Raw genomic sequence first — 24,891 nt, 5'->3', positions numbered from 1 at the left:
TCAGTTGCTAAACTAGTGTCTTTTTTTTCAGAAAAAAATGTCTCTGGCTCGATGTTGGGTTGGAAGTGTTTACAGTGATCAGACATGAGACCAATATGAACACTAACAGGCATCTGGGAGGGAGAAATAGTAATAATAAGGCTTATGGTTTTCCCAAAAAGAAGCCTGATGTAACATCACCCAATATTAACTTAACCCAACCCCATACCACCATCCTCAGCTGCTTGTTCAGCCTGGAGAAGAGAAAGCTCTGGGATGTTCTTATTGTGGCTTTCCATTACTTAAAAGGGGCTTGTAAGAAAGAGGGAGACAAACTTTTTAGCACTGCCTATTGCAATAGGACAAGGGGGAATGGCTTTAAACTAAAAGACGGTCGATTTAGGTTAGACATAAGGAATAAATGTTTTACAGTGAAGGCAGTGAGGCACTGGCATAGGTTGCCCAGAGAGGTGCTGGATGCCCCATGCCTGGAAACATTTAAGATCAGGTTGGGCTGGGCTCTGAGCAACCTGCTCTGGTTGAAGTTGACCCTGCTCATTGCAGGGAAGTTGGACTATCACAGAATGACAGAATTGTTAGGGTTGGAAGGGACCTTAGGAGACCATCCAGTCCAACCCCCCTGCCAAGGCAGGGTCACCTGGAGCAGGTGATACAGGAATGTGTCGAGGTGGTTTTGGAATGACATTGGAGAGGAGACTCCACAACCTCCCTGGGCAGCCTGTTCCAGTGTTCTGACAATGCCAACGTAAAGAAATTCTTCATGTTGAGGTGAAACTTCTTGTAGTTTAGTTTATGGCCATTGCTCCTCATTCTGTTGCTGGGCAGCACTGAAGAGTCCGGCACCATCCTCTTGGCACCCGCCTTTGAGACATTTGATATATGCACTCATGAGATCCCCCTCAGTCTTCTCTAGACTGAGCAGGCCCCGCTCCCACAGTCTCTCCTCATGTGAGAGACGAGCTCTTTTTTCTCTAGCTAAAGACTAAATGAGATTTACAGGTCCCTTCTGACCCAAACGATTCTATGGCCCTTCGGGGTTGGAGCACAGGGTGGCCACGCTGGATAGGGGTTAGTTCAGCCACCCCTCCGTGGGCGCTCCTTGTAATGTCCGTGGAGGGACTCATTCCTTATTTTTTTCACAGCTCTCGGTCCAACCTCTCTGATTTGGCTCATTCCCCTCACGCCGCCTTCCCGCGCTGAGGCGGTGCCGCCCTGGTGGGGCCGGCAGGGGGCGCTGAGGGGACAGCGCGGCGCCCGCCCCTTCCCGCCGCCGCCGCCGCCGCCATGGCGGCCCTGCCCCGCCACCGCCGCTTCCTCGGCGGCTTCGTCTGCGGGGCCGCGGCCGGGGCCGCCGCGTCCTGCTGGGCTGCCTGGCGGCTCCTCCGCAGCCAGAGCCAGCCGGAGCCGGGCCCCGGGCGGGCCCCAGCAGAGGGTAAGCGCTGCGGGTCGCGGGGAGGCCGGGCGAGGCGGCACCGTGGTTCCGCCGGGCGGGAGAGGCGGCGGCGCCTCAGCGCGGTTCCGCTCCCCGCAGCCGCTCCTGCCTTCAAACCCTCTCCCTACCCTCATAAATGTCTTCTCCCTCCCCTCAGGGGAGCCTTTTCCCTCCTTTCTTCCATCCAGGAGTGCCCAAAGCGGGCCGGGAGATCGGGGAGGGAGGGGAGTGGGGAGGTGGGTTCCCCCAGTACGTGCACCAGGCTGTGGGGCGAGGAGGGTATTTGGGGATGCTGGGCTGTAACTTGTCATTAAAAGCGCTTCCCTGTGCGGCTGCTCACGCCAAAGTGTTGGTGGCAGAAAAGACAAGTAGGTCCGTTCGGCTGCCAGGATGGCTGTAAGTGTCCCCCGTTGCAGTGGGGGAGCGCAGAGCATTTGTCCTGTATGATCTGACAACATCCCCACAGTATATGCATGCATATATATGAGTGTGTATATATATATATATATATATATACACACATATATTTAGTTTTAAACACACAATTCATGCCATAACTAAACTTCAACTATAGCTGCCTGGGATGAGCCAAGGCCGATCCATCAAGTCTGTGCATCAAGTCTGGGGTTTTGGGGGGTGCAGGTGAGGGGAGGGAGTGTTGGGGGGCACCCGAGGGAGCGAATGGTTTTCTATACATCTGGAGACTGTAAAACCCTACCAGAGCATTGGAAAACAGAGGAAGAATGTCTCTAAAAACCTGAGTTAGGACAAATGGCTAAAGGATGAGGAAGGCAGTGAGATGGATGTAAATATTCCTCCATGAGAGAAAATTGTTGCTTGCAAAAAAAGAAAAATAGTGTCTCAAAGTGAAGCTTTTTCATTCATTGAGAAGAGTGTAAGTGTTCTCAGTGAGGGCAGGACTTGCTTTTACCCAACTCACACATCTCAGTTTGTGAGGCAGAGTGTGATTTCGAACTCCAAAGGGTAAACTATGTGTGTCTGTAAGTCCTCACTGCCTGTTATGTCCCTAAATATCTGATAGCTTTTATTCTGAGGGCCAGCCCAGACTGATTGCTAGATATATGCATATGTGTGTAGGCATTACAGCAGTTGAGTTAGTCCTAGAGCTGAGACCTTCATGTTAAGATGCAATGGAAACCACAACTATTTTGGTAGATAAGAGTTTCAGTGGGGTAGCTCTCTTAATATTTTTTTAGGTCTTAATTGTGGCAGTAACCTCAAGTAATTCCCTATACAGTATGTTTATACCCACTGAGATGGTTTTCTTACTGTCTTGTTTCTGATCACGTTTCATCTTTGGATGGCTGTTTATTTTTCTCCATAGAACCAGTAGAAGAGGCTCTGCTGGAAAGATATGGATTCCCTGAGGCTGGAACAGAAACCAGATGTTACACAAATCATGCGCTGTCTTATGACCAGGCAAAACGGGTGCCTAGATGGGTGATTGAACATATTTCAAAACAGAAGACACTGGGTATGTAGGTATTTATTTACTTGCACTTACGATGCCCAGAATGGGCTTTGCACTTCACAGAAGGTGGACCCTGGAGCGCACAGGGAGAAAAATCCTATAGTGATCTCTGGGTATGGATTTTTCCACCCATTCACAATCCCACTGGAGGCAGCAGGCCTCTGGGTGGGTGTCAGCTTCATGGCATGAATTATTAAGGCTGATGTTACCAGTGATTTAAGAGATCTGTCACTGCAGGTTGGCAGGGTTCTTCAGTATTATTCCTCTGCTTGGCACTAGTCTGGTATTGAATATACAACATCTGTAGTGAAGACACACTTGGTCCAAGGGCTGAGTATGAAAGGAAGGAATGAAGAAGAACTAGAGTTACCTTCTGTGAGAAATTTATGTTGTGAAACAGTCTGGAAGATCAATACAGACGTGTCAGTGTGAACACCCTAAAATTTTGCAGGAGGGAAGCTTAACTTACCTCTTTTTAAACATGAATGGAGAGAACATGAAACAATGAAAATTAAACTTTCCGTACCTGATTCAGACCTGCAGAGTTGCTCGAGTGCATAAAAATGGCTCTTGCTTCCTTAGCTGGTGTAGTTAGTTCTGAGGTCCAGTTTATGTCAGTTTAGGTGCTGCCCCATCTGTGGAGTCAATGCCTTTCATGGCCAGCCCCTTTCATCTACAGATCTTGGAGATTTGCTCAGGATGGGAAGAGAATGTCCATTCGTGAGATAAAAATGGAGCAAAGGGCATCAACAGTTGTAATTGTTCAGAGCTAGAGAGAGCATTACCTACTCACTGCAGCCATTATTTACTTTGGTGCAGTTCTGTTTTATTTCCTGATGTGCATTATCTAATACTCTCTCCCCTGTTCTTTATGCAAGACAGAGGCTCAGTGATTTTTTTGCTGTCAGTTGGTGAATGAAATATGAGTGGTATACAGACATTGTAAATTAAGTTTATAGCATTAGTTCAGTTTTTATAAGGCAGATTATTAGTAATGGAGGTAACTGTGTAATTGTAAAATGTTTTATGAAAGCAATAGCCCTCTAAATATATCTTAATCACTGTCTTCAAATTACCTTTCAAAATTAAAAGCATGATCTTGAAAATATTATAACCAGCCCCTAAGTAGCATTATTGATTCCACTTCTTTCTGAGAAGAAAACAGTAATTCCAGGCTTACTTTCAAGTGGGCCTTAAAGGCTGAATTGTTCAAGTGTTTTCCAAATGACCAGATACAACTAACCTGCAGGTTGAAATTAAGTATCTTGAGGCATTCAGCTGTGATTTATGCCTGTAGCTACTCTAATTGAGATTTGAGGTGGAACTGTGTTGAAGGGGGAAGGTTGAAAGGACACGATGTAAAAAAAAGGTATATTTTATTGCTAAGTAAGAACTTAAATGTTTAAAAAACACGGTAGGAAGAAATCAGCATTACATGTAAATGGGCTGTACAGAAGTGATTACAGAAGAAATTAGAAATTTTTGTAAAAGCAGTGAATAGAGAATAAACGAATAAATCTTTCAAGTTTAATTGATAAATTACACTTTGTTTTAAATACTGAAAATAAGAATTCTGTTGTTTTGCACACTAATAAACTTGTCAGTGTTGCTTCCTGAGCATCAATCCTCTGTTGAAGTGTCATGAGACATACTTAAAAGAAAAGTGAAGCTCTTTCCTTCTGCCTGCACTGCAAAAAGATGCTCTGATCACCTCTGTGTTCTGGCCTTTCCTCCCTGGACATACACACAGGTGGTCAGCAAAGAAAGGGAATTGCTTACAGGCATTGGTTTCCAAGAGATGCCTTATCTATGTGCATGCTCATTTTCCACCCTTTCCTTCTTCCTTGCGGTCCTTTCATATTCTTGTGTTCTTCTGGGAGCTGCCAAGTAGAGTGTGTCCCACACTTTGTTCTCAGTGCAGAGCACAAGGAGGCACAGGGTGCACACGTGCTCAGGGATAATACTGATGTGACAAAAAGGCCAGAGTGGATACAGTTTGTGTGTGTGTGTACAGTCAGCTGTAGAAAAAAAAGTAATTTTAAAAACTAGCATTGATCACTACTGAAAGTTGCTCCTTGCGTTGTATTTTTTACGGTTGAGGAGAAAATATCCAATTTAGATTAATGTGTTGAATACTCAAGTGTGGGTCTTCCATCAAGATATGACAGAATTAGATCTTTTTGTCTTGTGGTTATGTTGGTTTAATGATAACCATTTAGTGTGTTATTCCTCAGGTGATGCAGACCGAAGGCACTGTAAATTCAGACCAGATCCCAACATCCCTCTGATGTTTAGTGCTGCCAATGAAGACTACCTTGGGAGTGGATGGTCACGAGGACACATGGCACCAGCAGGAGATAACAAATTTTCAACAGTAGGATTTTTCTTCTTTTTAATTTGTCTTTATTCATTGGAAAGGGTCAAAAGACCCTTTAAGGTAATGCATAACGTTCCTTTTGCAGGTGTTTTTTTTTTGAGGTGGAACATGATCTCATTAGTGATGCGCAGACCTGGATTTGAAGTTGCGAGGTCTGTTCCTGACTGAGCACTGTAGGATGTTCTCACAGTCTGCTTCAGGCATCTAAATCAGGTGCATCCTCTGATGGCATACCTCTCTTCATTAAATCACACCCAAATTAGCTTGTCTGGCAGAGATGATTTGTCGTATAGTGTGGTGTTAAGCAAGTCTTCTCAACCCCTTGTATGTCACACTGTCTACCTGTGAAATAAAGATTACAACCTTCACCAAACAAACCTCCAAAGTGTTTTTGAAGCTCAGTTAGAGGGAAATGGGGACAATGACTTCATTCTGGCCAACAGCTGCTGAGATGTTTAAGGCTGAATTGGGCAAAGCAAAGATGCTGTTAAGTACTGTTCTGTATTGGCAAGGGGATTGCCTGGATGATTTAAAAGGCTTTTTCCTTTCTTGCAACGTGTATGAGGTAAATTAGACCCTTCATTTGCCGTAGTTTTTCCAGTCTATAAAATGTCTTCACCTGCCATTTATTTGAGCTGTAAGAGAAGCATGCCCTAATGCCCTGGCTGACTTACAAAGCAGCCTTGAATTTATTGGATCCTTGTGTGAAATGTGCCTAATGCAGCAATTTGTTAATTAAGAAGCGGTTGGAATTTGTATTTCTGCCAGGCAGGATAAAATTCAGTGGGGCAGAGTGACAGCACAGTGGCATGTGGTGAATGAAAGAACCAATCATTTTGTTTCTACTGGAAGTTTCTTTGTCGTTATTTATTTGTGTTATCTGGGGAATTTCTGCTGGTGATCTCCCTGTGCAGAGAGATCCTGGACATGGCTTGAAATGGAGTGTGATGATACAATCTTTCAAATACAGGATTTTAAAAATTTAATTTCACAGTTTAGTTTGGTGCAGGTAGTGTTTCCTCATTACCCTACTTAGAAGTAGTAGTATGTGAAAAATATTGGCAAGTAGAGGACCTATGAAAAATCTGGGTTAAGATCTTGGGATTTTTTTCTCTGCGTCTCCCTTCATATGCCTCGTTTTTTAAGCACCAGATCCTTCACATCTGGAAGTATGTGAGCTTCTGTTTAGAGGTTTATGACACTTGAAAGATAAAATTAAACAGATATGTAGATATTTGACCATTATGGTCTCAAAAATCATTTCATTGCCTTCATGTTATGTATTTGTAAAATATGGTTGAGTATTTTTAATAAAGAAAACCTTTTCTGATAAGGGAAAGAAGAATTTAGCCATTAGGCAGTCAAAGAAATGAAAAACATGGGTGAAAGCATCCTTCCCATTCAAAAAGAAGAATTGCTGGTTGCTTTCAAAGACATTACAAAACTGACACTGGGTGACATCGTAATTCCTCTGCCTCTAGAATTGGAAGTTCTCATGCTGTTTCTGCCAAGAAAAAAAAGTAGATAATTTTGCAAGGTTTCACCTTAGTTGTGCACCTCTTAATCCAAAATAATTTTGTAGGTGTTCTGATTTAGGTTTTATCTGACCTTTTGTGTTAATAAGTGTTAAAAACTAAACTAGGAATGGGATTCTGATCCAAAAACTACTACAGTGTGTTTTCATCTCATAAATGTTTCAATGAAATTGTATTATTTTCTTTCTCTGTGCAGAGAGCTATGGCTGAAACATTTTATCTGTCTAACATCGTGCCTCAGAATTATGAAAACAATGCTGGGTTTTGGAACAGGTGAGAAATTACTTGTAAGTAAACCAAGTGAAAAATACCAGGCAGCGGCATAAATCAAAAATGCTTTATTTATAAAGCTCCTTCACATCCAAGTATTCTAGAGCACTTTATGGGCTATCTGTAGAGATCATAGGAACTTCCTCTGGAATGAAAGGCAGCTCAGTCCTCACAGTGCAAGAACAGTATAATGACTATTTAGTTTTTTTATTCAATCAAATTGTAGAAGACATTTATTTAGAATATATAAAATGACTTCTGGCTGATGTGGGTGAAAGTACCAGGCTTAACATCTCTGTCCTTAAGGAATATTCAGTAGAAGCAAGGAAAAGGTTTAGATCTTCCTCAAAAACCTGCTTCCAGTGTGAGAGTATTCAGATCTCTGTGTGTGGACATTGGTTCACTTTGAGTCGGAGAACTGAGCACTCCCCACTGAGTTACCACCACTTCAGGTCTTAAATGTTTCTTTAGGTACTGGCTTCCAAGTAGCACCCAGGCAGGTTCTCTGTCACTTGTGAGCACTGACTGGAGATGCAGGGCATGCCTGATAAATTTAAGCTTTCTTCCTGTAAGGTATTTTTATTCTTTCTTTCCGTTGAACAGAGGAAAACATAATAAAAGCAGCATTCGTCCAGTGCTTCTTGCATGGGACTTACAGAATGTGAAGGCTCAGAAACAGGAGGGGAAAATGATGAATTTCTCAAGGTTCAATCAAGGGAAGGTCAGAAAAATTATGTAGAGTGTTTCACTAAAGATCCATTAAAACTGCATCATCGTTCAACTACACAGTACTTGCCTGTTTTACAAGACTGCATATAAAATCATATGAGGCATTCAGTAAGGTTATATTATAGACAAATAAAATTACATACCTTTAAGAGTTTGGGTTTTTCTTATTTTATTAACTCAAGTATTTGAGCATAAATTTTCCTTATACCAAAGCTGGGCATTTGTACCAAGTCAAGGTGGGAAACCATCTTTATTTCCCTTAAGCAGGATCTCTGCCCTATCAGGAAATTCTGGAGAGTGTTTGAAAATTTCTCCTCACACTATCAGCCTTGCAATTTAAGCAGCTATTACCACTTTTTCCCAATCCCAGCACTCTGTTGCCAGAGTTTAAATACATGAACAAGGCAGTGGTGCCACTTTTTTTGTCAGTCATTTCTCATGTGTTGTGTCCTTTCTTGGCTCCAGTACTCTCTTCCCTTGTTTTAATTGCTTGCTTCTTGAATTTTCTTCTGAGGTGCAGGTAGACAGTGCAGCTTAGTTAAAGTGTCTGTTTTTTTCTAAAGGGGTGTTTACCCTCCAGCCTGGTGCTTTTGATGCTTTCCCAGTTCCAGCTCTGGCTGCAGCCAACTGTGGTGAGTCAGTTCCATTTGCCAGCCCAGTTAAACTGATTGTAATTTTGTTCTGCTTGGTTATCTAATCTTTCCAGATTAGAAGATTGGATCAACTGATGAGATGAGTGCAAGAATCAACATGGAAGATGGATTAGAACTGGTCAGCTGAGACAGATGAGGGGAACAGCAGTAGGAAAGGGGAGACAGGAGTGTATCTTCCAGCAAGCTGTTAGATAGTAAGCTGTTAGATTGGCTCAGTGTTGTGGTCTAACTGCACCTTAGAATTCCTCATTCTCTTCCAACCAACATGCATGCTTCTTTCTTTCCTGATGTTTGACTGTCACTTTCTGTCTTGTTGTGAGTGTAATTTCATGGTCGCCATAATCTGGCCTCTGTCCCTGCTGCCACCAAAAGCAGTTTCCTCCCTAGCTGCATTTATTCCCACTCTTTCCTTTTGCCAGTTGGTGTTTGTATTGCTGTGCTGCGAGACAGCCTGAGGAGCTGAGCTGCTTGGAAGCAAAGCTGGTGACAGCAGGAAAAAAAATTAGCTTGTTAATTCTTTGCTGTATCACATGAAGAAAGGGCTCGTTCCTGCTCATTCTCATCTGTGGGGCTCGTTCTTGCTGATTTGATTTCTGTGAGCTGATTTAACTCACTAACCCAGCACAAAAAAAGGAAATATCGGTTTTGTTCAGGGTTGTTGGTAGCCAAAGAGTGCTAAAGTGGCCCAAGGGAGAGGTATGAGGAACAGGGATGAGACAGAGAAAGGGATGAAACCTCCCCCTTTCTGAGGCAGCCAGATTAGCTGGGTTTATCTGTCTGATATTCTGCTCTGTTTGTCCATTTGTGTGAAGTGCAGCTCTTAACTTTGTAGAGGACCAGTGGGTTCTTACTGTAGGTGATTTCTGTAACAGTTGGGGTATAAGATCAAAGGCAGGCTACAGTCATTGAATCCCAGAATGGTTTGGGTTGGAAGGGGCCTTGAGGATCATGTAGTTCCAATGCCCCTGCCATGGGCAGGGACACCTTTCACTAGACCAGGTTCCTCCAAGCCCCGTCCAACCTGGCCTTGTTAATATTTTGTTTTATGTAAAATCAGCATGATCCAGAAAATTCCTTATCTGAGAAATGTTATATGCTGTAAACTGAATGAATTAGTTTAAAAAGTAAAAATAATTATATATTTCTGGAAGTATTAATTTTTGAACAGTTTTATATGTAACAAAAAACTAGACTTAGTGGGAGTGGCATATAGAAACTTTTCCCAGTACTTGCTATGGAAAGAGTTGTGTCCTGCAGGGTGTTGATTCCTTAGGGAGAAACATACAAATCCAATAACCTCTCAAAGTAAGAACACCACAACCTGCTGTTTAAAACAATTTTATTTTACTAATCCCAAGTGACCATCAACAAGTATATTTCTAGTGTCAGGTGTGGGAGTAAGTGGAGAACTCAGCTGTTCAGACAGGTGGTAAGGCTGCAGAAACCATTTTCAGATGTGTGCAGTAACATGTCTGTGAATAAGTGAACCTGGCATAAGTGGGAAGCATAAGTTGGGCCTGCTTTTTTACCTTCTTTGTCTTGGGAGTCAGTCACGTGAAAAATGCTCCCTTGACTTTCAGTAGTTCATCCTTCCCTTCACAATATGTCTCAAAGATTATCATGTCAGGTTTTCCCAGCTGACTTTTCCTTATCTGACAAATATGTTCCAGAATGGAAATGTATTGTCGAGAATTGACTGAGAGATTTGAGGATGTTTGGGTAGTTTCTGGACCTCTGACCTTGCCTCAAACAAATGATGATGGAAAGAAGAGCGTTACTTACCAGGTATGTATATATGTTGCTTGGTTAATAGTGCAATGGTAATGCTTTATTTATTTAAAATTGATATGGTAGCTTGATAAAACAAAGTTGGACATCTTAGTACATGCAAAATGTCCAATATGAGTTTGGACAAGATCAGCAGAGATGTTACGCCTATACATGAAAAAGTATAATTTTAAAATAATTTGGTTTATTTACAGAGAGATCTATTTCATGTCTGGTCACAGTCTGCAGTAAAACTGTTTTCTGACTTGTATAATTCATGGCAGTATCTAAGCAGAGAGTTAGTGGGGTTTGCTGATGTTCAGGCATCTATTTAATTGTTTATTTCTTGATGTACTTTAGAAACAGTGCGATACAAAGGTAGTATGGGTTTCTAAAAACTGTACAGGGCATTGGAATGCCTGTACTCCTTTAATTTCACAAACACTTGTTTGGTGATATCCCCTAGGCAGCACCTGGATGAGGCCTTGCAACTGAGATTCTGTGCATGCCAGAGTTAATTGGAAGAACATTCAAGTTCAGTAGATTTTAGGTGAATGCAGTCTAATCACTGGTCCATGGTACTCATACTACCCTTCTTTTAGTCCCTTATTTTTATTACCTACTTAAAATACTCTGAAGATTTAGGATTTATCATGCAGTCTCTAGAAAGCCATCACTGGTAGACAGATAGGAAAGGATATCAAGTTGAGAGGTGAATTTATTATTTGTACTCTGATTTACTCTTTGTAGGCTTATGTTTAGACATCTGTAGGGTCTAAGTGTGGTGAGTTATTCAAGGGAGTGTTACCTTCTGCCCCCACTGCAAGGAGATGTTATTGCTGTTTTCAGTTGCTAGATGGAAGCTGTCATAATGCAAATAATAAATGCTGTATTTTGCACCTCTTGAAAAAACACTTTTCCTTGAAAATAAGTACTGGAATCAACTGCAGCTCCAGCTTGTGAGTGATTCAGCTGTCCAACTTGTTCTCTGAGGAGCAGTGGATGAGCTTGCTGTAACAAGTCTCTGTTTCAAAGGGATATGAGAGACACAAAAAAGGGAGATGTTCAGCTTTCAACAGTGGCTCGTTTAGTGGTAAGACTTAGGCACTATTGCTCCATTATAAATACACAGCTGATTTCCATTTGATTGAACTTGGAACTCAGTCATGATAAAACATGATTTTTCCTGTTTGCTTTTACCTTTTTACTTCTTGAAAAACTGTCCCTTATGTCCCCACCCACACATGTCAAATCTTGACTGTGACAAAATCTCAGCTTTGGGTTTGGATTTGTTGTTATTTTTTTACCAGACAGTCATGTTATGCATATGAAAATGCAGTAATAATAATTTATCTTTTTCATGTTCAGTGGCAGTTCCAAATTTCACCTCTCACTGCATCTTTGTGAGGAAGGTAACAACTGTGCTCGTTTTCAAGGGGATAAATAAGCCATGGTTAAGGGATATGATCAATGTCACATGATAAGTTGGTGACAAGGCCAGCATTAGAGTGGCAGTCATTCCATGACACCCAAAGGGAGAGTTCTCACTTCACCATTTCCCATTATACTTTCCAGGCCTTTCTCTGCCTTTCTCTTTTCTGCCAGTGCTGACGACTTTTAGATCCTGCCACAAAATGCTTAATTACCCAGTACAATAGGAAACCACCTGTGCTGGGTTTACTGGGCTTGTTTTATGCTGCTGTAGGAAGATGGAGGCAGCACACAGAGTAGTCCAGTGCTTCCTGGTGACAGCATGAGATATATCCAAAAGCACATAGCTGGGAGCAGGTGGGAGATGTTCCCTTTCAACAGTTTTCAGCTGAGCATTTGACTCACTGTCATGCAGAATGGTACAAAGTTCTCCAGGCTTGCACAAAGCTTGCTGGAACTTACTTCCTTGTAGCTGTCGGGATATTGCATTTATTTTTCATCCTTAAAAGTATATATTCATCTTACATAGCAAAGAATTAAAAATCCTGAACTGACGTGAACATTTTATTAGTGGAAATCATTTCCAGGAAGAATTTGAATCATCTTATCAACTGCACCTATCAACGACTTCACTTTAATCTTGGTCATCTTTTTCTCGTTTTTCTCTAGAGAAAGTGTTTAATTAGAAGAGAAAGATTACATTTCTGAAAAATGACTGTCACTCTCCATTCTGGTTTTGAAATATAAATTTTAGTATTCCACAGGTAAAAATGAGAGCAGGTAGTGTGTATTACTGTCTTTATTCAAAATAACTTCATGCCAGGATATGGTGATGAAATAATAGTGGCACTAAATGTCCCTGCTACTTTGATTATCATACTGTTCTGGTTTTGTCTGTTTCCAAGATGTCTTCATTATCTTTGGGCTTGATGACAACACTGGTTAAAAGACCAGTTTAATCAGTTTTGGTCTTAGTATAAACTAGAAAGTGAAGTTCAGTGTTAGATGGAAAACAGTGGAATCGTGGTGTTCATGTTTACATGTCACTATTTGACCACATTCATAAATCCTTGTACTCGGTTTCCTACAATGAGATTCATAAAGTTAATTAATTTTTATTTAAACTGCATTTAAGTACAGGTGGGAAAAGTAAAATACTGATTTTGTGGTGTTTTTGTTTGATTTGGATCCTCTTTGGCTATGCTCTTAAGTCTAATTAAATACAGGCTGAGAATTGGTTTTTTTTTTTCTTTTATTTTGAAATGTCTTTATGGCTTAAATTCATGTGCTTTCCATTGCAGTTGTACTTTCAGGAGAGAGACTTCAGAGTAGAGTGGTTTGTTGAGTTTTTTGGGTTTGGGGTGGTTTTTTTTTTTCCTTTAATCGACACATGCACTTACAGGAGGGAACACAGCATGTCAAAGTGCTGGAGAGTTCTTTTCAAGCACCATGGATATAATGGCAGTCCTTGCCATTGATTTTGGTAGTCTGAGATTCTACCCCTAACCCAGGAAAACTGAGGGTTGTGAAGGAAAGATATCTCTTAGCTGTCTTTCAGAGTGAACTCTGCCAGGTTTACACAAGGGACTTTGAAAGGGTTTTAGTCCTCATTGTTTGGGCTTGTGAAGCTGATGTGAGATGTCCCTTTTCTTTGTGTGTGCTGTTCAAGGAGAGGTGCTGTACTGCACACAGTGGTGCTACAACTCACAGCCTATAATCTGGCAATGAGACTGTTAAGGCTGAACTCCTTTCTAATGTTTTTATTCTCTCAGACTAGAACTGTGAGGGAAAAAACCCAAAAACACATTAGTGCTACAGTGAATGTGTCTGCACTGATTTGTTTCAGATCCTCTTTTCTTCTTAGTTTCCTTGTTTTTGGCTAAAGGAGCGGTGAAATCTGTGTCCGTGGTTTTACATGCTGGTGTTTTTCTCATCAGACATCAAAAGGTTATTTTTAGATCACTATAGAGGAAAAACAGAGCATTGGTCATGGCTTTGTTCCCAGTTCCTGCTTGGACTCTGGTACCATTTGGTCTTTAATTCCAGAAAGGGAATTAACCTTGAACTCCTTAGATGCCAGCATTGTTCTCTGTATTGGCTGAACTTGTTTTATCCTCAGATATGTTCTGTCATTTCATCTATCTCCAGTGGAGGTTTTTATTGCAAAGAGTAGATTGATGGCCGTGCTTGGTATCTGAAAAACATATTTTGAGAATATGTGTAAAATAGAATGCCAACAGGAAAAACCTGTTCTGTGTCATTGGAGAGGCAGATGCAGGTTTTTCATCTTTGTCCAGATCAAATCAAAATGACATTGTCTTGTTTTATACATTACTGCTCTCCAGTGACTGTCACTTTAGTGATTTTCCTCTGTCAGCAGATTTGGAGTTTGAAATACAAATTTTGCAGTTAATTCAGCTATATCATGCTCAGTGCTCCACCCTTCCTATTCCCAATGCCATAGTAGTAAACACTAATTTAAGAGGAATCAGCTGTGGTTGGCAAATGCAGTTTAGACAACATTTTCTTTGTTGTTTGAAGAAGACATTTGAATGTACTTTTTACTGATATACAAAGTTCATGCTGGAAACTTGTTTGCTGTTGAATTTTCCAAGCTGAATAATGAGGCTGGGCCAGAGATGCACAATAACTGGGCCAGAAGATGCAGTTATTTGTCCTCTACATCTGTGGCAAATAACTGGGAAACAAATTGCACTTATATTGCAAATATAAGATAGTACTTTATGGTTTTCCCCGGTCAACTTTCAAAACTAGTAGAGGTTGTCTCCTACCAAGATACTACAGGGGAAGGAATCCTTCCTTGCTAAAGGAGGAGATAAACCTGGGAACTATTACTTGTTTGTGGGCTGCTCCGAGGGGTCTCAAGGCTTCACAGGTAACTAATGGATCTAAGGTCCATTATACACGTCCCATAAACTTTGTGCAAAGGGCTCATTTTAGATCAGCTGGTGGAAACAACCAGGGCTCTTGTCAGCCCTAAATGAGGTACAAATGAATGTAATAGACACTGGGTTAAGATTGGAGGAGAAGAGACACCAAAATTGCAGGATAGAGTAATGGGATTGCTTTTTTTTAGCATTGTGCCCATCCCAAAGGTTATGTTATTACAGGGAGAGGGATGTTAGGGACTGTGGTGGATTCAGTGTTAAGTAAGCTAAATGGATTCTGTGGAAGCAGTAGTCTGTCATCATGTAAATGCAGTTTATTTTATATATAATGTGTACAAACACCCTCTTTGTTAAAGAAAAATAAAAAGGGAGTTGGGGTGTGTATCTTTTAATGCCATAACTATGTATTCAAGAGCAGTTTGGTTTTTTACCATGTCTTATTTATTTTGTTTTCTTTCCTTTTTAGTTTGCCAAATGATTTGGCAATAGCAATCAGACCACCAGCCATAACAAATTAAATTTTTCTGAAGCACATACATTTGCATTCTGGAGTGCTTGTCTCTGCAGATTGTTACTATGAATTTTATCTGTAGTGTTTTCTGTATTGCTAGGTCTGCCTTCACACCCCTCAGTTCTACTCAATGCCATCTGACAGAGTTCCCTCAAATACTGGGGGAAAACACTATCAAGAGAATCAGTGCTGCCTAACACAAATCCAGAAGGAACTGGAGTGAAGGCAGTTAATGCTGTCACAATGATCAAGTAAATAAAGTAATACTGGTAGCAAAGAGAATTGTTTGTACTGCCAGAAAGTCTGTTTCTACACAGAGTGTGGTATCAAATTGTAATAAAGCTCTGGGTTTTCAAACCTGGGATCAAATCAGCAGGAATAATGTTATTTCTACAGTAGAAGACCTGATGGGCCTCGATCAGTATCATGCTTCAAGTTACAGCTAAAACAAAAAGAATGGTTATTCAGAGAAAGCTGCAGTCTTACTCTGAGTGACAGGAATGATGTCCTTGAATTCTGTCCACCAAGAAATGTGATAGAAGTGTTAATTTTGTTACTGCCAGATGCAGTTGGAAGTACTGTATCAGAGAACTGTGTGTGCTTGTTTTCACTCTGTTGTGTTTGCAGTGTGGCTCTGTCTGAACTCGGGTTAGGACTTCACAGAGAGAGGAAAAAATGGTTACTGGAGTGTCAAGGGAATTTCTGGAGCTGTCCTTTTAAAGTGTTTGATGATGGTACCCTCTGATGCAAGGACTCTTCAGTGTGTGCTGGCATTTAAGGCATGATTGAATGTGATTTCTGTTTACCAAGTTCTAAGAGAATTGTGGATAATTGACAATCCAGAGCTGTCTCTGGCTGATGAAGGGCTCGTTAGTCCCTTCTGCTAATTCTCTGCACAGTTGATTTTCAGTTTCTAGTCACTAGGTGGCAAAGTATCACTTTGGGATTCACGAGTCCCTTTAAAAACGATCTGTACCCTTTCAGAAGAAGATAATTTTCTTACCACTCTGAGAAGCTGTAACCAACCCAGTGTAGAATGAAAATACGATAACATTTGTGTGTGTTTAAAATTTCCGGTAATAGTAACACTCTGTTTTCTTCTCACGTGGTTTCAACTGTTCTGCCATTATACTTCACATATTCCTTTTTTCCCATTCCTGTAAGAATGGAGTTTTCTATCTCAAAAAATCCAAACTGAATTTTTTAGGGACTGCTTTGCCCTGTATTTATCTATGACCATGAAGGTGGCATTGGTTACTCTGGATGCTTAAACTTACCCTAGATGCCTTTAGCAAATGTCTTCATTATATATTGTGTTATTTAAGGGCTCCATAGATATTATCAAATTTTTCCTTCCTCTAATTTTATAAGCTGGAACCAAGAACACTATTTGGCCAAAATTGTGGGGAAAGCCAAACTTAAGACCAGTCCCCATCCAGTGACTTGGCTGTGAAACCAAATTTATCAAAGCTCACTGAAATCTCTCTGTTTTAAGAAATCATGTTACTTTGCCCTTATCTGTCCCTGTAACTCTGTGAGCTCCGTAAGTTTGTGTTATAACTGCTTAACAACATGTTTGTTGTTTTAGCAATGTGTAAACATCTCTAAATGTCAGGAATTGCACACATTTTAATGGCCTGTCCTCATGGCAGCTGTCCAGGTTTAATTGGGCATTGAGAAGAATAAAAAATTGATACACACTTGTGAAATGTCAATAACAATGTCAATAACAATAGAAAAATAATAAACACTGTTCTGAAAATAACTTTATTATAATGCTGCATTATTAGATGACACCACTTCAGTTGTAGGGCTTCAGCCAGCACCAGATCACCAAAGAAACAAAACAAAATTAAAAGGAACAAGCAGCTGCAAAAAGTTAGGGCAATGCACATTTTTACATTGAGCTGATACAGACAGCAAAGTATCTGAAATTTCACGCTGGTTTCCCAAATGATGATGGGAAAGAAATATATTTAATGCTATAAAAAGAAGCTTTCAGCTTGAGTGCTTTTTCTTCCTTCGTGTTATGAGACTGTTGAAAATTTGAAAGATCAAGCAAAATTTTATAGCAATAGCAAAATAGAAATTTTCAAATGATTGCAGAAAAATTTTTCTTGTGACCTGTTACCAACATGGTGTGAAAGCATGTGGGACAGCAGTGATTTCAACAGGCCACTGCTGTATTTTCTTGCTTGTATTAGTCCACAAAATTTCTTTTGGAATCACAGATACTATTAAAAACTGCTGTTCTTCTCCAGCTGGGACAGAGAGCTGTTTCAGGCATTGATTGCTGAAAGATCATCTGCTGCCTGTGGATAGACAAGCACAAATCAAAGTCAACATCTGTGCATGGATAATCTTAACCCATTTTCCATTCTGTTACAATAGGAGCATATGCTCTCCGCCTCTGTTAGGCAGGCACTGAGATAAATGGGATGGTGCAGATCCAGTGATTCAGACTGTTGAAGTTAGGGAGGAAAATCCTCTAGGTGGCAATAGGAAATGGGATTGTGGAGTTTGTTTTTGCTAGCTATTGCTTCTATTCCAAACTTCACTTTTGCAGAATCACACTTCACTTCTTTCCCTGGCAGTTGAGCTGAAGGGAGAAGAGGGGGGCAAGTCTATGAGAACTTTTATCTCCAGCTTCTCTATCTACTCCCATAAAAAAGCAAACTGTGGTATATTACAGAGTGTAATAATGGAAATATTTTGGTGTGCTCCAGAACTGCATTTCCTTTTCTAACAGAAATCGTTGGGTCACACTGACTTCATAAATTATTGGTGATGCACCCTGTGCATGGTTCACGTAAGTGTTAAACTGCAGAAACCCCCCCATATTTATTCTTTGTTATGCATATTTACTCTATCAGAGCAATCAGGGACTGTCCTTTGATGGTGTTCTCCTCCAGCCTGTTTTGAGTAAGGAAGGGACACCTGTGGACTGGCTGTATGACAGGGTCAAGTTGACTTTAATCACTTTAACATATTAACACTCAGTGAAGTAATTGCAATAGTAGTTTACTGCTGTTCAGAGAACTGGTATAAAAACTGTACACTGCTTAAATTTTATTGAAATTCTCAGAAGAGAGCTTATGTGGAACTAAAGTGGTACATAAATTACATGTCTGGCCATTGCCTGGATGGAGTTGAATTTAGAGCTCCATTTCTCAAAAGGCCAACCCTTCCTTCATTTTGAACTAGGCCTCATTTTCTTTCTTCCCTTCCCTCCTTTGTAGTTGCAGATACTATGAATAAATGTGCATTATTTTGCATAGAATATATATATTTGCATAATATTACATAAGCACAGGGTCTGTTTTCCCTTAACACCCACTTCAGGCATTCAGCGTTTCCATCTCATACCTCACTGTTCTGTGTGCAGCTCTATTCATTCCCCAGCCTTTCTATCCACCCACTCAGCCCTCAGACTCAATCCCCGGTTCCCTCTGCTTGCTCACTGCACACAAATTCACCTGTTTGTTTTACATATGCCATGTACCCCCTAATTGGAGATTCTTGTAGCAGCTCCATCTGCATGCTGGCCCTTCCTCTGGTCTTTTATCCACCAGCCCGAGGATGTTGGGATGTGGATGTGTGTGTGGGAGGTGTTGAGAGGGGGAGGGAGCTGAGCTAAGGAGGACCTGTATTTATATGTATATGTATGTATTTATGGTGGGAAAAAGTATGTGAAGAGGCCTGGAAAAGGCCATACTGCTCAGGAATGCTGCAGGTCAGGAGATTGTTGGCCCCGGATGAAGCTGAGGAACAGGGTTTGGTCTCACTGCTGCCTTCTCTCAGGAGGCTACAGCCCTTTCAGGGAGCTCTGCAGCTGTGCCTCTTCCTCCACTTCCTCCCCACCCTAGGAGTGTGCAGGAGGTGGGAATGCAGTGTAGGCTCTGGAAGCACCCTGCTCCAGGGGAGAAAAGGAGCTCCATCCTTCTGCCTTTGGCGGTGTCATCACTGGAGCACCTGACTGAACACAGAAATATGAACTCCCTCCTGTCCCTCTCAGGGATTTTTAGGCTTCTTGGCTCCCTCTCTCTCAACCCAATGTGTTGCATGTACTCCCCAGTTCGAGTGCCACTGATCTCAGGTAGGTTAAACTCCCAACACCATCTTGTAATTCAGTTTTAACTCACCAGATACAACAGTTATGTTGCAGTGTCAGTTTTAGTGTGTTTTAGAATTACCTGTGCATCAGTCATTTTTGATTATTTATGCTGTGGAGCTGTGGCTCTCGTTTCACCCACATGGAATTCTAAATGCAAAGTGCTTTGACACTCAGGAGCTCTAATTTCCCCATCAAGACACTTGTCATCGTTGGAAGGGAAGGCAGAGTTGACATAACCAGTTTCAATGACTGATGTCTAGACAGTGTTATTTGGGAGAAGGTTGTGGCATAAGCAAGATCATTTTTGGAAAAAAAACCCAAAACCAAAAGGCAAAAAGATCAGAAAAGTTTATACTGCAGCAAAGCAGTTTATGGAAGGGGAGGGAAAATATTTTGGAACACAGTAAAGAAATCTGAGTGCACATATTTTCTAAAAGCAGTAGTAATGTTTCTACTATGTTATTGCACAAAACATTAAAAAACTTTATCAGAGGTTTCCATTTCTCCTGAAGGTGCTTTCTCTAGTTTTGGTCTGACCAGGAAGACTTAAAGACCAGTCACTTAAAAAACTGGCAACAGAGGTAGAAGACACACTTCAAACACTGAAAGAATTCATAACTGAAATTAGTTAACTACTGAAACAAACTAATGTGACCCTTGGATCAGTAGCCACAGGCAAAGTTTACTTTTAAAAACACATTTTCTTTTAGAGAAGGGCTTAAAACTCTCAGAATAAAGCATCTGTAGGAAGTTTTTGTTATGTGATTGAGTTGTACTGAATATATGAATGGACAAGGCATGTCTGAACTGATAACACTGGATTAGTTTGTAAAATACTTTCAATTAATGTGATCAGTTGTGGCAGTATAATAAATACCTACTTTCCCTGAAATCGTATTTTAACTGTGTCTAACAAAAGCTGTCAAAAAAATCAAAACAAGCAGTCTCTGGTTTTGCAGGTATTGCAAATACTGGAAACAGTACCAAATTGCTGGATTTTATGTATAAAATAAAATGCCTTTGTGGTTTTTGTGAGACATCTTCATCTTTTTCTTCTGTTGCCATTAGAATAAAAATAAAAATTTGAGCAGGGTACTTATAGAAGGGTTATGCAAAACTCAGGTTTTCCATGTGTGAGCCTGTTATACTCTGTTAATGTGACAGATTCAGTTCAGCAATAGTGAATTAAAAAAAAAAAAAGCCTAATGCAGTGTGTGCACAAGCATTTCTTTTTGACTCCTAGAAAGAATGTTTGTCAGCAATAGGTGTATTCTCTTGGACTTATCCCTGAACAAGGTGGGGGATATACTGTGTATGTATGTGTGTGAGCTTTTAGTGGATTTTATGTTAAGTCAGAGTCCCAGTCCTCCACTCTTGGGGCTTCACTTAAATTCCTGGATTGTGGTCTGAGAGACACAAGAGAAAACCCAAAATGTACGAGCTCTTAAGTTAAATCATAGTGAATGTATAGAAGAAATCAATGCATTTTCTTTGGATACTTCTCTTCCAAGAAGATACTGAGTCACTGAATGTACCTTATGTACCTGTGTATGGCTAATAGAGATAGAAAAAAATAACTGATAGAAAGTAAAATAGAAGTACCTGATCTGATACTTCCAAATCATGTAGGTTTTAATATGCATTTCAAATCAACTCCACTAAAAGTTATTATAAAAAGGAGAGAGGCTCCAGAGAGAGGCAAAGTGTAAATGTGCTGCTTAGGGACATGGTTTAGTGGTGGACTTGGTGCTGAGTTAATGATTTGGCTTGATAATTTTAAAGGTCTTTTCCAGACTAAACAATTCCATGATTCTGTGATCTCTGTTTGTAACACACCTTTCCTTTTGCCAGGTAATTGGAAAGGATGATGTAGCTGTACCATCCCACCTCTACAAGGTGATCCTGGCCAGACGGAGCAGGACGTCAGCAGAGCCCTTGGTGCTGGGGGCTTTTGTGGTGCCAAACGATCCCATAGGCTTCAGCCACCAGCTGACTGACTTCCAAGTAAATATTGAAGACCTGGAAAAAATGTCAGGTTTAGTTTTCTTCCCCCAGGTGGACAAAACCAAAGAGGTTAAAAATATCTGTGAGGTGGATACCTGTAAACTGATGGGCTTCAAGGAATTCACGTTGTACATCACTGCTCGGAAAGTGCAGAGTGCCCGTACCTTGCACCGGCTGGAGAAAGCCATGTCAGAGTTACAGGAGGCAGGAATTGAGCCTGATGAGTATCTTCTAAAGCTTTACAAGAAGAAGGAAGAAGAGCTACTGCAGGAAAAACAAGAAGCAGCTAGAGAGGGGAAAGCTGGCTAAGTACGTGTTCAGGAAGATGTTTGGGGTTTTGTACTTTGAAAGGGGAACTGAAGGCAAACACGAAGACAAGGGCTCCTTGAATCATCCTTTTTTTGAGTTGTGAAAACAATAAAGAAATATTTGGAAGCTGATGGGTTTGGAATAATGTTCATTCTTGTGTAACATGATGCACACACGTGGTTTGCTGCAGTACTTAGATATGGGAAGTGTAAACAACCCCTTTCTGGCGTGAATAGATCGCTGGACCTCCAGGAAAGGCTTTGTGCTATTTTCCAACTGAGACGTCAGACTTGGGGTTTGTATGGAATCCCTTCTAGGAATATCACAAAAATAGACAGTAGACACCTTGGGAGTACAACTGGAACACGTTTAAATGTAATTCCGCCTGCAAATTTCTCTCACAGAAATGCTGTAAAAGCAATGGTACTTTCTGGAATTTTTTGAAAATTAAATGAATTTAGAAATAGTTCATTTAACTCTCTGTTATCAGAGACCTGTAAGACGAAATCTGGATCACTTATGGTCTTCACTTAGTTGTGTTCACCAAAACCTCTCCTGAGCTTGTGTGCTTTGGATACTTTAACATGTCAGTAGCTGTCAACTGGTGTCATTTGCAGCAAACTTCTCCCATTTGTGTATAGTTCTGCAATTTTTTGTGAAAAACCCAATAGAACTAGAGCTTACACAAGATGCTACTGGTGTAGATTGGGTCTTCATGAATTATTGTAAGCTTAATGTTTCATTTTCACCTCCAAGTTTGGATAAATGTGTTTTCTTGCATATTGTTTGATTTGAGAGGTGAGCACTGCTTGCTTTTTGATTGTGGTAGTCACTCACTGGCTTTTTTCCCAGCACCTGTCTTTGGAGTATAAGCTGTGCAACAAAACTTCTATGTGAAAGGAGAAGATTGACTGAAAATGCATTTCCAGTTCTGTTTCAGCAGCATAAGCTGTGCAACAAAACTCGTATGTGAAAGCAGAAGATTGACTGAAAATACATTTCCAGTTCCACTTCAGCAGCAACCGATGTTGCTCAGATTGAATGAAACTCCTTGGGAGATTTAATGAAATTTTTTTTCCATTCCTTTTGTGCTTAATTTGGGTAACTCATTGTTACTTGTATCCTCTGACATTTTACATTTGGAAAGAAGGAGTAAAAACTTGACATATTTAGAATTTTTTTTCATGGTAAGAATCGATTTATATTTGGAGTTGTGCGATAAAAACAAAACACCTTCAGTAATTTTCACATGAAAGAAGGGTCATGTAGTGCCAGGCTGAATTGGGCTGTTTTCAGAAAGGATGAATCAGGAGCATTATTTGGATGTTGTGAATCATCAGCTGGGTGTTCCTGTAACCGTGTAGTTCCCTTCATCTCTGTTCAGTTGTGGTATCCCAAAGTAGATCTCTTTATAAAGCAGTCATGGTTCCCATAACACTTCTGTGTTTGCCAAGAACATGTGCACAAAATCCAGACATTTAAATTCAGAGAAATGTCACTAGCTAAGGACATCATAAAAGCCTACTGCCCACATAAATTAGAGAGAAATTGGGCAGAATCCTGACAAAATGTTTGCTCATTTCAATTTTAGCCCAGAACTGTGGTTGTAAATCGTTATCAAATGTAACAAAACAGCAAGCCACGTCTGCCTTTGCAGAACGTGGGAGATGTCTGGGTGTGTTGCCTGGAATAACAAAGTTCCAGATGCTTCATGTGCCTCTTGGTGGTCTTGTGTGTGCTTCACTGGAGTCCAGGCAGCCTTTTGGCACTGCAGTGGTGTCACCCTTTGGAAAAGGTACCTGGTCATTGCCCTTTGCGTTGTCTTTCTTCTTCCCCATTATTTAAATTGTTTATGGTTTTTAACTCAGCCTTCCACCTTCATCCTTTCACACGAGAGGTTACAGATCTCTCCTGCAGTGCTCACGCACCCATGGGCAGCTGAAACAGATCTCAGTGCTACAGATACATGTCCATCTACAGCAAAAACCTGTGTTGGGGCAGTGCCAGGTGTATGTGAGGAGCTCCAGGTATCATCCCTTGCTGCTGACAACTGGCCACTGCGACAGCAGAAATGCCCCGTGTGACTCTGTCTCTGTGGAAGCTACTCTGGGGACCAGCTGCTCCCTCGCTGGGTACCTCCTCGGGCCTTATGTGCCCCCTTGGATTCCTGCAAGCCCCAATTACCATAATTTCCGTGCCTCGTGGCTTAACCGCACGGACTGGGCTGCCTGTATCATTTTCAGCTCCGTTTGAGCGTGGTTGGTGTTCCACAGCTCCCCTCGGAGGGCGGCAGCGGGTGTTGAACCATGAAACCACTTCCAGTGCTGCTCTGTGCCAAAGAGAACGATCACCTGCTCCTCTCCTGCTGGTTACCTGATCTCAATTAACTGTGGAGTCTGGCATGTGGCAAAAAAATGAGCTTTCTTTACAGTAGGAAATGTAAGATGAGTAACAGCGAGGGGGTGAGGCTTTACACACTTGTTTGAGCCACCTTTGTAAGTAATTACTTCAACACCCTTTGTGATAACTGTGCTGGTGCCTGTGTCCATCTGTCATTCCTGTTGCAGAATTAATCACATGCTTCTGTAATGACAATGGGAACCTCCGTGCTGCAGCTAAGCAGCAGGAGTCCTGGAAGTGGAGAAGTTTGTTCCTCCACTTTTCTACTGTGTTTGTTTTTAAAGCTAAATAGCCAAATTGCGAGGGAAGTTGACAACTAGGCTGTCCACGGACTGATACAGTGATTTTGTGATATTCCTCTGGCTGTCTAGTCTTGATTGTTTCAGCTGTTCTTGAATCAGGATGGAAGTGCTGGGAAATAAGAGGCAGAGGGGAAAGGAATGCAGGGGAGAGCTGCACCTGTGCTCGTGGGCTTTGGGCGGCAGCCCAGTGGCTCCACTCGGTGCACTTTGGTATTTGGCCTTTTGAGGGCAGACTGTTCCCACAGTGTCAGCCTCGGCGGCCAGAAGTGATGGGGGCTATACATGGAGTGTCTCTGGCGAATAATAACTGTCCTTCTGTTTGTGATACTAAAATACCCGTTTAAAATGAGTTGTTCCAAGCACTGTATTGAAGCGTTCTATCAAGAGCAGTATGAAGTTAAAGATTTTTCCTAGGAAAGGGTTTTTACAGTAATGCTTGAAAGTGCCTTCAGATTGACCACCCAGGTGGTGTGTCTGCTCCACAGACAATTTTGTCTCCAGCTTCTTAATGAATTTCATTATGGGTGAGGATTTAACCCTGCACTGGTGTCTTGCAGTGCTATTGATTTGCATCTGTAAACACAATTTGGGAGGTAGAATTTAAAGATCTGCTTTTTTGTGTGTGTGTGATTGGTTTACTTCAGAGCAATTTTCAA

General features: G+C 41.2%; 1 protein-coding gene across 1 annotated transcript; it reads left to right on the top strand.

The window, feature by feature from the left end:
• Nucleotides 1-1,201: 1,201 nt before the first annotated feature.
• EXOG (exo/endonuclease G) lies at nt 1,202-22,713 on the top strand. The gene is made up of 6 exons (XM_027727792.2): nt 1,202-1,432; nt 2,778-2,927; nt 5,159-5,298; nt 7,033-7,109; nt 10,159-10,273; nt 21,072-22,713. The coding sequence occupies exons 1-6, from the start codon at nt 1,285-1,287 to the stop codon at nt 21,531-21,533; spliced, it is 1,092 nt and encodes a 363-aa protein (XP_027583593.1). The 5' UTR covers nt 1,202-1,284; the 3' UTR covers nt 21,534-22,713.
• The last annotated feature ends 2,178 nt before the right edge of the window (nt 22,714-24,891 follow it).

This window comes from Pipra filicauda, unplaced genomic scaffold, assembly GCF_003945595.2.
Source record: "Pipra filicauda isolate LSUMZ 115617 unplaced genomic scaffold, ASM394559v2 scaffold1_size10287979_pilon, whole genome shotgun sequence".
Taxonomy (NCBI): Eukaryota; Metazoa; Chordata; class Aves; order Passeriformes; family Pipridae; genus Pipra; species Pipra filicauda.
This window is presented reverse-complemented; position numbering and strand designations above follow the sequence as displayed.

What these genes read in the sequence shown, in the direction of transcription:
- EXOG (XM_027727792.2), top strand. Translation starts at nt 1,285, where the DNA reads ATGGCGGCCCTGCCCCGCCACCGCCGCTTCCTCGGCGGCTTCGTCTGC. An exon ending in AATGCTGGGTTTTGGAACAG is followed by an intron (nt 7,110 to 10,158) that starts GTGAGAAATTAC and finishes AATATGTTCCAG; the next exon opens with AATGGAAATGTATTGTCGAG. An exon ending in AGAAGAGCGTTACTTACCAG is followed by an intron (nt 10,274 to 21,071) that starts GTATGTATATAT and finishes TCCTTTTGCCAG; the next exon opens with GTAATTGGAAAGGATGATGT.